This window comes from Sminthopsis crassicaudata, chromosome 3 (assembly GCF_048593235.1).
Source record: "Sminthopsis crassicaudata isolate SCR6 chromosome 3, ASM4859323v1, whole genome shotgun sequence".
In the NCBI taxonomy this organism is placed as follows: domain Eukaryota; kingdom Metazoa; phylum Chordata; class Mammalia; order Dasyuromorphia; family Dasyuridae; genus Sminthopsis; species Sminthopsis crassicaudata.
This window is the reverse complement of record NC_133619.1, coordinates 217809730-217825526: the sequence shown is the minus strand read 5'-3', so window position 1 is coordinate 217825526 and position 15797 is coordinate 217809730. Positions and strand designations below refer to the sequence as shown.

Sequence of the window (15797 nt, the reverse complement as noted above, 5' to 3'; positions counted from 1 at the left end):
TTTTAAACAGGTAGATAATGGATAGAGATATTTAAATATTCAGGATGAACTATGATTCATTAAAGATCTTTACCTTTAAAAGTCCTTAACTACAATTCTACCCAATTTCAATTAAAAAGGTTTTACTAATCTTCTGTATTAGTGAAATAAAGAAATACTTTTTCATGCATACATACATATTCAAAAAAGATTTTGAAATTACCATCAAGTTCAGTAATTTGTACAAACATGAAATTGCATGTTTACAACCATTGGTGATATGTTTAGTTTTGGCCCAAAATAGGTTCTGGAAGCATAATGAAAATCCATTCTTATCCAGATTTTCCCTGGATGACTTTTTGCCTTTGCTGTCATCTGTAATTATATTAATAGAAGTAGCCTAGAAGTTTATTGATGAGCTTTGTCATTGGAAGGAATACTCCTCAGGTTTACTTTATATCAGGAGTGGGGAACTTTTTTTTCAGTGAAGAGGCAATTGGATATATATATATATATATATATATATATATATATATATATATATATATATATATATACACACACACACACACATACACATACATACAACATCATTCAAAGGGCCATATAAAACTATCACTTTAGAGAACTCAATCAGTGGAAGGTTGTCATATATACCTTTCAATTCATTGTTGTCAGCAGTTGCCTTAGCAAATGATTTTGTGTAGCCAGCTGGCTGGACGTTTTATAGCCCTGCTTTATAGAATTGATTTGTTTAATGAACTTGGACTACTACATCTTGACTTATTATTAATGTTGCTATGCTATATTATTAATAACAGTTCTTAGAATTAGATAAATTTTCACATATTAGCATAAGCTTAGCTCTCACACATATACAAATAGAGTACATTTCCTAAAGAGTATTTTATGATCAGTAAGTCAATAAACCAATTGATTAGTCAAAAATTACATCTATTTCCTGCTTAATTTCACATTGTTTTTGGAAGAATGTCAATTTGCAGACAAAGCAGGATATTCTAAGGGATATCTTATTGCATTGTTAAGCTTTAACAATTCATTCATGTACTTCTGCAGTGGTCTTTGAATAGTCTTTTGACTTTTATGCTAAAAAAGAATTTAAACTGGATTACATCTCATAGTGGGATTAACTATGCTAATTTGATGTATAATCAGAATTATCTATGAATTAAAAGTCTTTTTAATGACTATGAAAGCATTTAAAATTTAAAATAAACTTAATATATTTTCTCAAACAAATGAACTAGAATAGCCCTGTAATATAAAAATAATCTTACGATAACCGAGCATTTTATTGGATTTGATTCCCAGATGCTACTTTTGTTTTTTCTTTGCTTTTTTATTTATAGTAATTTTAATTTTGTCCATTCTTGAGCTCATCCTAAATTTAATCAATATTACATATTTTTAATCTGTTTAATATTGAACAGGAATGGTAGTTTTATTTACAGTATAAATCTAATTATTGTGTGAATAAAATATATCTTCTTTTGCATAGAATAGTTTCTGAAGAAATGTTAACCTAAAGAACTAAATAAATAATTACATAAAGGGTGACATATAGAAAGTAATTATAATAAATATCTATGGGATCTATACAAATAATTTTTTTGCTGAGCATGGAGTGATGCAAAGGGTATTGAACTTGGACATCAAACTGTAGTTTAGTACTTTTTTAGCTCTATCATTTAGAGTGTAGTGGATGTCCCTTTACCTCATTTGTAAAATGAGCATTATGATACTGTATTCTTACCTCACAAGAGTATTGTGACAGAAGTACATTGGAATGTGTTTTATAAATGTGGACAATTACTCAAAGTGAGATTGTGATAATAAGCAATACACTTTGATAGTATTATATGATCAATTTTTTGGAACTTAAAGAACAGTGTTTCAGATCTGTTTTTGTTTTGGGGCTTTTTTTTTTTTGGTCAGTTAATTAATTTCATTTAAATAAACACTTTATTTTATAGATTGAAGCAAAAGAAATTTATATCCAAAGGCAGGGTTTACTGAAAGACATTGAAATGGTAAGAAGTAGAGAAGTTGAACTGAAGCAAAGAATTGAAGCTTTTGAATTGTAAGTAATAATTGCAATTTGGATTTTAGAATAAAGCATCTGTGAGATTTTAAAATATTTCAAGTTTTTTTTATTATCATTGATTATACATCTTTTGGATTATCTTGTTTCCCTACTATCAGGAGAAATATTTGTTTATAAATTATAAACAAAAAAGTTTAGTATATCTGATTGCTTGCTATCTTGGGGAGGGAGGAGGTAAGGGAGGAGGTAAGGGAGGGTCAGAGAAAAAAATCTTACAAAAATGAATGTTAAAAACTATCTTTACATGCATTTGGAAAAATAAAATACTCTTGAAAAAAGTTGTCATATAATTTCTAAGGAGGCTGGTAGAGCAGGAATAAAACATAAGCCTTGAATTTGGAAAGCAGAATGATGCCTTGACATCTATAAACTACCTATAATTTAAATCTTTCTATTTCTAAAGTAAATTGCTGTGTAGAACATGTAATAGTAATCAGTGTTTAATTAGTATAATTGATTAACATATAACTTAAAATTGTATCCTTCAAATTTCTCCATATTCTGTTTTTATACTAATAATTCAAAAATAATCAAAAAAATCTCACTTTTGTTGTAGTTCCAACCCCTATTTCTTCCATAAAAAATGGAAGGAAAAAAAATAAGGACTTTAATTGTGTATAATTATATACTCCTAGATAATTGGTAACATACAATTTTTAATAATATTTTGGCATTTTCCAAGGGATATTTTTAACTATTGTGATTTTTAAAATTTCTGTTTGGATAAGAAAAAGAAAACTTAAAAGTTGCTTCACAGATTAGCCAGCAGATGATGATATAGAATCCTTCCTTTTTTTTCTTTTAATATCAGAGATATTCTACATATATATATTTGTGTCTGTTGCAAGGGAAAATTTAATTAATTTTCTTCTTCAGTATTTGTTATCGCTTAAAATGAGCAGAAAATAATACTTTTTTTCCTACTTTCTCATTGTGTTTTGGTAACATCAGAACCCAGAAGCTACAAGAAGAAAAATATAAAAACCTGGAAGAATCTATGAGAAGAAGGGAGCTGAATGTAAAGAGCATGGAGGATGCATATGAACAAAGGCTCAAGAGTGAACTTCTAAAGTAATTATTTTAGTTATAACAACGACAGATTTCGGGTCTACTGAATAGATAGTACTTGTGTTTTTGTGTAGATTTAAATTTATTTTTATTTTCCCAATGAATACTGGTTAAAATAGCTTCCATTCTTTGGATATCAAATGATATTTTTCAATTATTCATAAAAATTCCCTTTGATTCTAAAAGAATTAATTTCACTGACATGAGGGAGAAAAATCTTGTGTGTCTTTATTGGATAATTACACATTTTTTTTTAGCGATAGCAAGCTTATCAGATTACCATTATCTCTTCTGACAGGTGAAAGCTAAATCACTACAGTAGTACAAGTTTTCCTAATCTCACACACCCACTATTTTTCTTGTAATTATTCCAAATCCTAATTTTTCCATGAAAATTTTTTTATTCTTCTGATTTTCAAATTTAGTCATACAAAGTTAACCAAGTGATAAGATGTACGATTTTTAATAATATTTTGGCATTTTCCAAGGGATATTTTAGGACCAGGGTTAAAGATGCCATTTGCTCTGAATTTGGATATAGAATCACTAAGCTTTTGACAGATGATAGAGGATATTCTTAAGAGGAAGATGCATTAAATATGCTTGCTTAGTCTTCCTTTTTCTGTGTTTCTTTGAACTGAATCAATGAGTGGTAGTAGAGAATGGTTTTCTGTTTGTTAGGACAATATATATATACACACACATATATACATATATACATATATATGTATAGTATATAGATACAATATATAGATATGTTCTTTATTTTTGGAATAAAATTGTGGTCAATTTAATTTGAATTACTTTGATTTCTAGATATCAGCTTGAATTAAAGGAAGAATATATTACCAGATCTAATAGATTAATTGAAGAAGAGCAAAAGAATAAAGGTGACTTCTTTAAAAAGTCCTTGTTTTTCAACTCTGAAATAAATAATTGTTTAACTTAAATTATTCTTCTCTTTCCTTCTCATCCCCAAGAAGTAAAATCTTTTTTGCTATGTTGGAAAATAGGTGATATATGCTTGTAGGTTTCACAACTTCTGGCATGCCAAGAATAACCCTTATCCTTTACTTAGTTACTTGTTCCAAGCCTCTGTGTTTAGTAGAAATTTGTTGCCTCCTCTTCCTTCCTTCCTCCCTTCCTCCCTTCCTTTCCTTCCTCTCTTCCTCTCCTTCCTCTTCTTCCTCTCCTTTCTTCCTTCCTGTCCTTTCTGTCCTCTCCTTCTTCTTTGCAATTGGGGTTAAGGGACTTGCCCAGAGTCACATAGCTGGGAAATATTAAGTATCTGAGATAGCATTTGAATTCAGGTCCTCCTGACTTCAGGTATGGTGCTTTATTTATATACTGTGCCATCTAATTGCTCCTTTTTCAAAACATTTCATAAACTCATATGTACTTGACATTCAGTCACTTAAGTTTCAAATCTATAGGAAGAATGAATTTCGGATCAAAATTCTTTATTATAAGACATTATTTGTTTTTACTTTTCTTTTAGAGAAAGCTATGCGTTTACAAGAAGATGCCAGTGCTATTAATTCAAGAAGGGAAGAACTTCGGGAAGCTGTAAATCGTGCCCAAGATCTTGAGGTATTTTGTTGACCTGACAAGTTTTCGAAGTTGAAATTGAAAGATAATGAGGTTTGGTAATAGTTTGGTTTTATGATTAATTAAAAATTTTCCAGTGTCAGTAACAGGGCATTCATTACATTTGAAAACCTTTTTATTTGTGACCAAGAACAGGCATTGATTAGATCAAGGGTCTTAAATTTTTTTAAAAAACAGAATAGGACATGGCCCCATTTGTCTGACTAGCATGGGATTTTTGAAGAGGAATTTCTGGCTCCATGTTTTGAAATGATATCTTGAAGGAACAAGGGAGGTGATGGTGATTGTACTCCTCTTCTATGAGGTCAAACCTGGCCTCAAACACTTGATAGCTGCTTGACCCTGGGCAAGTCACTTAATCTTGTTTGCCTCAGTTTCCTTATCTGTAAAATGAGGTGGAGAAAGAAATGGCAGATGACTTGGCCAAGAAAATCCCAAATCACAAAGAATCAGACATGACCGAACAACAAATGAACTTGCATTTTGATGGAGGAGAACAGATGCTTATTACATAGAGGAATACATATGTATGTGTGATAAAATTTTATATAAAAAGTAAACATATGGTATTTGGGAAGGAGGACATTTGTGAGTTGGGGAAATCAGGAAGACTTCATGCAGAAGATAGTGTTTGAGCTTAAATGAGCAGAAAAATTCTCTTGAGACCAAAGTAAGGAGGGAAGGCACTCTAGTTATATGAAATAGCCAGTTCAAATACATGTCTAAATCATGAACTCATTTTGATCTTCTCTTGGTAGGGTGATAGGTGTGAGTCAGTGCCTAGTTTCTGCCATATTTATTTGCAATTTTCCCAACATTTTTTGTCAAATTATTGTGAATAATGTGAATTATTATCCCAGAAGCTGGGGTCTTTGGGTTTATCAAACGTTAGAATGCTATGGTCATTAACTATAGTGTCTTGTGAACCTAACCTATTCCACTGATCAACTACTCTATTTCTTAGCCAGTAGCAAATGGTTTTGACGATCTCTGCTTTATAATATTGTTTTAGGTCTGGTATAGCTTGCTAGACCATCTTAATTTGCATTTTTTTAGTAATTTCCTTAAAATTGTTGACCTTTTGTTTTTCCAGATGAACTTTGGTATTATTTTTTCTAGTTCTGTAAAGTAATTTCTTGTTAGTTTGATTGGTATGGCACTGAATAAGTAGATTAATTTAGGTAGTATTGTCATTTTTATTATAAATTTAAAATATATTATATATTTGATGCATTATATTATTTATTACATTAATAGTTATTATATTATATTGCATTTATTATATAATATATGTTTATTATAGTAATTACCCATGAGCATTTGATAGTCTTCCAATTGTTTAGATCTAACTTTATTTGTGTGCAAAGTGTTTTGTAATTGTTCATATAGTTCCTGGCTTTGTCTTGGCAGGTAGATTCCCAAATAGTTTATATTTTATAATATCTACAGTTATTTTAAATGGAATTTCTCTTTGTATCTCTGGCTGCTGGATTTTGTTGGTAACATAGAGATATGCTGATGATTTATGTGGATTTATTTTGTAGGCTGCACCTTTGCTAAAGTTGTAAATTGTACTAGTAGTTTTTTAGTCGATTCGCTAGGATTTCTAAGTGTACCATCATATCATCTGAAATGAGTGATGATTTTGTTTCCTCATTGCCTACTCTAATTCCTTTAATTTATTTTTCTTCTCTTATTGATAAAGCTAACATTTCTTATACAATATTGAATAGTATTGGTGATAGTGTGCAACTTTGTTTCACCGCTGATCTTATAGGAAATGCTTCTAGTTTATTCCCACTACATGTGATGCTTTCCTGATGGTTTTAGATAGATGCCTACTGATCATTTTAAAGAAAACTCCATTGATTCCTATGCTCTTTAGTGTTTTTAAAAGAATGGGTGTTGGATTTTGTCAAATGCTTTTTCTGCATCTATTGATATAATCATATAATATCTGTTAGTTTGGTTATTGATTATCAATTGTGCTAATAGTTTTCCTAATATTGAACCAGCCCTGCATTCTTAGTATAAATCCTATTTTATCATAATTTATTATTCTGGTGATAAGTTTCTGTAATCTCTTTGCTAATATTTTATTTAAGATTTTTGCATCAATATTCATTGGGAAAATTGGTCTATAATTTTCTTTTTCTGTTTTGACCCTACTTATTTAGGTATTAGTACCAGATCTGTTGTCATAAAAGGAATTTGGTAGGGCTCCTCCTTTTTCCTATTTTCCCAAAAAGTTTGTGTTGTATTGGAATTAATTGTTCTTTAAATGTTTGGTAGAATTCTCTCATAAATCCATCTGGCTCTGGATTAGGGATTAGGGAATTTAGGAAGTTCATTAATAACTTGTTCAATTTCTTTTTCTAAACTGGGACTATTCAATTTATTTCCTTCTCTGTTAATCTGAGCAATTTGTATTTTTGTAAGTATTCATCCATTTCACATTCAGCTATTATGTTGGGCAAAATAGTTTCTAGTTTTTGCTTTAATTTCCTCTTCATTAGTGGTAAGTTCACCGTTTTCATTTTTTTGATACTGACAATTTGATTTTCTTCTCTCCTTTTTTTAATTAAATTAACCAAAGGTTTATTTGTGTTTTTTTCATAAAACCAGCTCTTAGTTTTGTTTATTAGTTCAATAGTTTTCTTTCGGTTTTAATAATCTCCCCTTTTATTTTTCAGAATTTCAAACTTTGTATTTAATTGGTGGTTTTAAATTCATTCATTCATTCATTTATTTGTTTGTTTGTTTACTTATTTATTAGTTGCATGCTCAATTCATTGATCTTTTTTTTTATTTTATTCAAGTAGACTTCTAGAGATATAAAATTTCCCCTAAAAACTGCTTTTTGGTCTTTTTTTTTTTTTTTCCCTCATGGCCTTTTATTACATGTAATTTTTATTGTGTCATCTGAAAAAGATGCATTTACTATTTTTTGCCTTTCTGCATTTGATTTTGAGGGTTTTATGCCCTAATACATGATCAGTTTTTGTGTAGATTCCATGTGCTGCCAAGAAAAAGTATATTCCTTTCTGTCCACATTCAGTTTTATCCAAAGATCTATCATGTCTAACTTTTCTAAAATTCTATTTACCTCCTTAACTTTTTTCATGTTTATTTTGTGGCTTGATTTATCTAGGTTCTGTTAGAGCGAGGCTGAGATTCCCCTACTAGTATAGTTTTGCTATCTATTTCTTCTTGCAGCTCTCTTTTCCTCTAGGAATTTGGATGTTTTACTACTTGGTGCCTATATATATATATATATTTGATATTGACATTGCTTTACTATCTATGGTAACCTTTGGCAAGATCTAATTTCCTTCCTTATCCTTTAATTAGGTCTATTTTTGCTTTTGTTTGATCTGAGATTGGATCATTACCCCTGTTATTTTTACTTGGGCTGAAGCATGATTCTGCTCTATTTACTCTTTATGTTTCTGTTTCCAAATCTCTTTGCTTTGTTTCATGTAAATAAATATTGTAGGATTCTGGCTTTTAATTTAGTCTACTATCCCGAGCTTCCTTTATAGGGCAACAGGTTTTACACTTTTGCACTTCTCTGTTGCTAATGTCTGCCTTCTCATGGGGGTATAGTAAAGTCCTGCTTGTTATCTTGGAGTTAAGGGGTTCATTATTTTCTGTAGGAGGTCTAACAATTAGTCTGCTGATCCACTGGCTTCTGAATCAGGACATAGTAGCCAATGCTGCTGTATTTATTTTGGTAAGGAATCTCCCACTAGATTCCACTCCTGGAATCTCTCCACCCTGGGTCTCCCTGCACTGGACTGTGTTTCTTCCCCCTTCCCCCCTGATCTGATTGAGACAGATCTTTTTTGAAGTCCTTCTAAAATAGCATCTGCTGTTTGTGGGTTCTGTCACTTCAAAATCTATTCAGAGGCTTGATCTGCTGTTGATTTTGAGGGAACCCAGGAATAACTCAGGTAAAATCCTGTCTACTCTTCACCCTCTTGGCTCTACCTCATTTTGACTCTTTTATGGGAAATAATTTATATCATTCAGTTTATCCCTTTCCCTTTCTCACATTCCCTTCTCATCCCTTAATCTTTTTTTTTTTTTTTGATATTATTCCTTCATATTCAAGTTCACACCTGTTGCCCTCTGTACATACTCATTCAAACTGCCATAATAATGAGAATTGAGTTATAAGTATCATCCTTCCATATAGAAATATAAACAGATAAACCTTAATAAGTCCCTTAAGATATCACTTTTCTGATAATTTCCTTGTTTTTCCTCAGTTCTGTATTTGAAAATCATATTTTCCATGCAGCTCTGATCTTTTCTTGATGAAAATATGGGCATTATTCCCATAATTTTGGTTCTGTATTTACTAAATCATATGATATATAATTGTTTCCTTACTGGGAAGGGAATTTATCTAAACTAAGTATCCTATCTGGCATTTCTACTTGTAGGGTAGTACAGTGTCTTTATGGTATGATTTGGGTTATTTTTCTGAACTTGATCACTCCTGGGTAAGCTATCTATAAATATTTTATGGAATCCCAAGTCCTTGGATTCATGATGACATACCCAACCTTTAGACATGCTTTACTTAATCCTGCTCTCTTTTTTTGCCAATGTTATTAAACATTACATTACTCAGTACCTATTGTTCAAATATAGCTTCTTTTCTTTACAGCTTGAATTAGATTCTCTCAAAGGACAGATTTTGTTAGTAACAAAACAGAACCAGTTGCTGAATGAAAAACTTAAAGATACTACAGATTATCTGCTTTTAAAAGAAGAGAGACTGGAGCTTCAAGCACAAAATAAATTACTTAAACAACAACTGGAAGAGATTAGAAATGAAAACATGCAACTTCAAAGAAGTATGAAATATCTTAGTTTCAGTTCCATATATTCTTAGAATTCATATTAAATTGGAACCATATAACCATTTTATAACATTGGGTGGTTTATAACTATAATTGAGGTGAAATTATGGGAACACATGAGTAAGAGTTGCATAGGATAGACAGAAATGCAACATTATTTAAAACTTTCAAATCACTGAAACCCGAATTTGAGCGTATGATTTTTACAATTAAGAAGCTTTACTACATTTGTAAAATTAATGTAAATTTTGTGAAAATCCCTGTTAAATTATTTAATGATATGTGGTTTTGATGTTTCCATTTGCTTTTTGCAAAATTAATAGTGTCATGCAGCCAGTTGTTTCACATAAAAAATTTAAAATCATAAAAATTAATTTTTTAAAATTATAGCTTTTTATTTACAAGATATATACATGGGTAATTTTTCAGTATTGACCCTTGCAAAACCTTCTGTTCCAACTTAAGAATTAACTTTTTATTGGATTTTGATTAGCCTAGAGAAAGAATATTCTTGCTTTCTACATTTATGCAAACTATATTCTGATTCCTTTCTACCTGATATTGTCCTCATATCAGTAAAAATGAATTAGTCACGTGGGAATTCATATATGTATCTCATTAGACAGAATTAGTCAGTTTTATTAATAATGAACAATCTTATGAAACATGGCAACTTATTGGATTACATCTTTGTGCAAAATAAATTGTTAGTTAAGAGTCAGTGTGGATTTTTTAAAAAATGAAATAAAATTTGACTTCAATTCTTTATTGCTGTAGGATCTTCTCAGCCATCAGCTGAACTTATAGCCTTACAGAAAGAATCAAAGGTGGCAGAAAATGCAAGAAAGCTTGAACAGAAGGAATTTGAGGCTGAAAAACAAGCCCTGGAAAAAAGGCTCCAAAATGAGGTAACTTGCTCTCATTTCTTTTGCTAAAATGTGATGACATTTTTTATATTTGTTGAAGCATGCTCAAATCAATCTGTTATAAAATATATCTTTGTGTACTTAAAAAAAAATTATGTAGGAGATTTTATTCCTAGTTATTTTTAAAGCATTTACATTTGCTATTTATTTATATTATAAAACTTTTTTTTTTTTTTTTTTAATTTGAGTTCTAAGTTCTCTTCCTTTCTCCCACACTTCTCCTACTCACTGGGAAGATAAGCTGTTTTTCACAGTTGATCATCATTACAGCTTTGCTGTTACCATGCACAATAATCTCCCAGGTGTTCTCATTTCACTTTGCATCAGTTAATATAGGTCTTGCTATGTTTTCATCATTTCTTATAACAGTAGTATTTCATCACAATCATATTCTGTAACTAGTTCAGCCATTCCCCAATGGATGAGTATCCTCTCAATTTTTAATTGTTTGGTATCACAAAAAGAATTCCTACATTTTTGTGCATATAGGTTCTTTTTCTTTGATCTTTTGGGATGTAAATCTAGTAGTGGTATTGATGGGTCAGAAAGTATGCAGAGTTTGCTTAATTGCAAATTGTTCTTCAAAATAGTTAGACCAGTTCAGTATTACAGCAGCAGTTCAATTGTTCTTCAAAATAGTTAGACCAGTTCAGTATTACAGTAGCAGTTCTTTAGTACCTTTTTTTTCCCCTCATGCCTTCTAGCATTTCTGATCAATATGAAATGGTATCTGAGTTGTTTTAATTTGTTTTTCTTTAGTCAGCAAAGAATTAAAACATTTTGTCATGTGACTATAGATAGCTTTGATTGCTTCTTACAAAAATTACCTGTTTATATTCCTTAACCATTTGTCAGTTGATGAATGGCTTATATTTTCATAAATTTGACTCAGCTTTATACTCGGTTAATGTTTGAAAAGTAAGACCTTTATCAGAGAAATATGCTATAAAAATTTGATACCTTTTAGCATAATTTTCTTGATTACCTTTTTAATTAGCTCTATTTTTGTTTTTGCATTGTCTGATATGATTGCTTTCCCTACTTTTTTTTTTTTTTTTGCTTTTGCTGTTTTCACTTTGTTGTCTTCTTTGGATTTTATGTCTCAGTCTTCCCTGACATCATAGTAGATTTTGATGGTCAAATTCTTTTTTTGTTGTTTGCTCATTTTCCTAGCTTATTTCTTTTATGTTTATGTAAAAGTTGGGCTCTGCTCATCTCAGAGTGGGAAGGTTTTGTGTTAGTCTTCAGGTTTTTTGAGTTGCTGTTTTGTGCTATGAACTAGTTTGGGGGGGGAAAAAAGGGGAGAGAAGATAGTCTGCAAGTTTTAAGTGTTTTCAAGGTGGTGTGATCTTAGAGAAGTGTGGTCACTACTTGCCTGGTCTGTTCTCTGTTGTTTATCCAGAAAGGGCCCCTGTTGCTCTGCGGGCACAAGTATTGGCACTCTCTTTGTGCTGGAACCGTGACCGGGGCATTTGCTCCTTTGTGACTGGCCTGCAGCATGCCTCTCTACCCTGGTACTTAAACCAGTTGTCAGTCAATCCCAGCTGTATCCCTTGTCAGCAAAGGGGGTCCCCTGTAATCTTTCTGACCTGTTCTTTGACTCCTTCACTATTTCTGCTAAAGTCTCCCAAAGTTGTTCCTGCTGTTGTTTTGGCTTTTATTGCCATCACATTTGTGGGATAGGCCTCTACCAGAACTCTACCCCAGAACCAGACTTCTGCCAACTTCTTACGTTTTCTTAGGCTAGAAAAATGTTCACTTCAACGTTTTGTCATTCTAAGATTTGATTTAACTCAGTATTTTAAAGTTTTTTGGAGGGGAATATTGGGTGAGGTCAGCTGGGTGGCTACCCCTAGTCTTACCATCCTATTTCCATCTCCATCCCCATATTTACATATTATTTAGGTAAATTCTTCTATGGACACATAGCAGCAATAAGAATAGTACTAGTAATAATAATTATTTAGTCAAAACTTAAAGAACAATATGTTTTTAAAATAAAACACTCAAAAATGTTCCATTTGCTTAGTACTTTTAAGTAAGGTTGCATTTTTATTTTTTGCAAACTATTGAATCCTCTCTGAAGAAGTAAATTTAGCAGATCTTTTGTACAAACATTGTATGGCCTGAGGGTTAATACCTTTGATATGAGTAATCATGTTTTTGTTTTTTAAATAAAGTAGGTATTACTATTATAAATGAGAGGTTTCTCCAAGTGAAATGAACTTATCTCCACATTATAAAAGCAAAAATTAAGATATGCATGATAGAAATTTTTCTGTTATATATCTTTATTGCAGATTGAACATTGTTCTCTCCTGAAGAATCAGATATTAGATTATGAAACTTCTACAAGAAGGTTAAATATGCAGATCGAAGACTTGAAATTGCAGCTTAAGCAAACTCAAACAGGTTGGACGAATCCTTCATAGATAAATACATAAAGGTTCTTTGAAGAAAATTTTAGATCTATTGAAATATGCATTTAAGTATTTTTATGGGATTGGTTAGAGAGGGACAACTAAAACATATGCCTCTTTGCAAGTAAAATTGCCCATTTTGAGATACCAAATAGTTTTTTTAGGTAAAGGTAATTAAACTTGGATGAATTTATTTTATAAAGGTAATATAATGTTTTACTGGTCCAGTGCAGATTGAGCCTTATTATATATTAAGGGAATTGGAATTTGATCATTTAGAGCTTTGTTATTTGAAATTTTACTATTGTCATGAAAGTAATTTTTTAAAGTCCATTCCATTTGTACACAAATAGTATATAGGGTTGTTATAAGGTATGTATAAAGTTATGTATAGGCTGTACTTTTTAACTAAGGAAGGTGAACTTCATTATTATCATTTAGTTGTTTTAGTATTTTACCCTATAGTAGTGTTAGATTCCTGTATCTTTTGGAGTGGTAGGTTTTTTACCTTCAATTTTAAGTTCATTCCACTATAGAATTGATGCTGTTCTATAGTGGCAGTGCAGAGAGTTGAAGTGGGAATACCTGTCTAGTCAGTGCAGGTTCAACATGAAAAAATTCACGAACCCAAAATATTAGTGGCAAAAAAGGAAGTTTAAAAATTAGCACTGAAAATTCTCTCCACAGTGGGCAAGAGTCCTGGCAGGCAGCTATGCCAATACAGATTAAAGGGCTCACAGTTTCACCCTTCTTCTCCCCCTCCCCCCATGAAATGCTAAATGGCCTAATAGATAGAACTCTAGAAGTAGTTATCAGGAAGAAGCGAGTTCAAATTTTGATTCAAATTTTTGCCAGCTGTGTGACCTTGACTTCTTAGCTTCACTTTCTTCCTTTGTAAAAGGAGAATAATAATAATAATAATAATAATAATAATAATAATAACTATCTAATTGGATTGTTGTATGGATAATGTGTGTAAAATACTTTATAAACCTTAGTGTTATGTTATGTCATCATCATCATCATCTTTACCTTTGAAAGCCTTTTATCTCTTAGAGAGATAAAATCATCAGCTTTATCATTCAAATAGTTTATAGTTTCCCTTTCTATGGTGATATGCAAGGATCACCGTGCAAATTGTTTCATAGTGATCTAGGAGCTTTGTAATAGTTACCGATTGCTAAGTATCCCTGATACATGTCTCCATGTGTTTTATAAAAAATTAGTTGGAACTTGTCCATATTTGCCTGTTTGCAAATTGTTCATTCTCTTATATCTTTTAGTGTGTATCTTTTGAAAGTGAATTTAAATGTTTGAATCCTAAACAAAAAATGTTTTGAGTCATGCCAATTTATTTTAATATTAATTTAACATCTCAGAGCTCTCTTTTCAAGCTCTACTTTTATTTCTTATCAGGGGCTCCTAATTCAAAACACAAACATTTATTAAGTAACTATTCTATGCTAGGTGTTGAGGATACCAGAAAATCCCTAGATAGCTCTTGATCTCCTCAAGAAGCTTATATTCTCCTGGGGGAAATAGCTAGTTTTAACAGTAGGTAAATTGAATAAAGAAGAAAAAGGGGACACTAGTAACCAGAATGTTAAGGGAAACTTCTTAGAGGAGGTGGCACCTGAATTAAGCCTTGAGATAAATCAGACATTCAGTCAATAGCTTTTATTAAGTACACTATTATTAGTCACTATGCTGAGCACTGGGAGTAAAGATAAAAGGGAAACTGGGAAGCTTACTTCCTTTGAGGGAAAACACAAGAGAAAGAAATGAAGGAGGAGAATAGTCTAAGCAAGTATTTAAATGCATGGAGGTAAAAGATGGACTTTGAGATTTAAGGGAACAGCTGATATTATACCAGTAATATGTACCAGATCTTAGTTATAGTAACAGCACTGACAAAAATCACAGGTCCTTGAAGTATAAGAAATATGTTGTTATATGTATTCATTTATGTTTGATTGTGTGTTTACATATAAGGTTACAGAATTGAGAAAGTTCCTTCTGAAAGACTATGTGAGAATCAGACCCACATATAAATATCATTTCATGTTTTGGATTGACTTAAGTGAAAAAAGCAAACTATATTGATATGTCAGATCAGTCACTAGTTTTAATAGCAACTGGATTCCTGGCCAGGGAGCCAAAAATGATGAGGTTTGGTTCAAGGCAGGGAGTTGTGGGAATCCCCTTCTGGTCAGCATAGGTCCTTCTTAAATGAATTTAAGAACCCAAAAAGTTAAACTGGCAAAAGAAGTTTATTATTAGAACTGAGAAGTCAGCTTTTGCAGGCTGACTTCCTTGGTGGTGAGGTCCTGACAGGAAGTAAAGATTTTAGCAGAGAAATCCCGACAGAAAGGTAAATAGAGTCCTATTGGAGAAATAGGGGGGAGAGATGAAGAGGGAACAACGCTGAAAAGAGAATGACTTCAGCAGGCAGAGGGTTGTAGCTATGAGAGGGGGAGAAGGGAAGTTCCTTGGCATGATTAGGTCTCTGCAAGGAATGAGCCCAAGTTACCTCTTTTTATAATTGAAACTTTAGTTGGAGGCTGGGGAGCAGTTTGAGTTGGAATCAGAGATTTTCAGAATTGAATAGAAATTTTCCATTTGAGTGTCTCTGAACTATATCCAACAGTACAGTTGGACAGAAATCTCAATCTCCAGCTAAGTAGGAATAGTCCTGGACTCAACTAGTCCCACCCAAATAACAGAATGAAACCACTTTATCTTGATTCCCCAGGGGGGGTGGGTCTCTCTGAGGAGAGCTTTCCCCCCAAAGTCAGAGAGA

At 31.8% G+C, this 15797-nt stretch overlaps 1 protein-coding gene across 11 annotated transcripts in view; it reads left to right on the top strand.

The window, feature by feature from the left end:
• OFD1 (OFD1 centriole and centriolar satellite protein) overlaps positions 1 to 15797 on the top strand; it is a 43678-nt gene that overhangs the window by 14110 nt on the left and 13771 nt on the right. For all 11 annotated transcript variants that reach the window (XR_012487941.1, XR_012487940.1, XM_074299971.1 and 8 more), the window contains 7 exons: positions 1974 to 2080; positions 3056 to 3175; positions 3989 to 4062; positions 4671 to 4762; positions 9456 to 9645; positions 10429 to 10559; positions 12878 to 12989. Coding sequence is in view for 9 of the 11 variants with exons in the window: in XM_074299971.1 (XP_074156072.1) it covers positions 1974 to 2080; positions 3056 to 3175; positions 3989 to 4062; positions 4671 to 4762; positions 9456 to 9645; positions 10429 to 10559; positions 12878 to 12989 (826 nt within the window). In the remaining 2 variants the exon portion in view is untranslated. The remainder of the gene's footprint in view (positions 1 to 1973; positions 2081 to 3055; positions 3176 to 3988; positions 4063 to 4670; positions 4763 to 9455; positions 9646 to 10428; positions 10560 to 12877; positions 12990 to 15797) is intronic.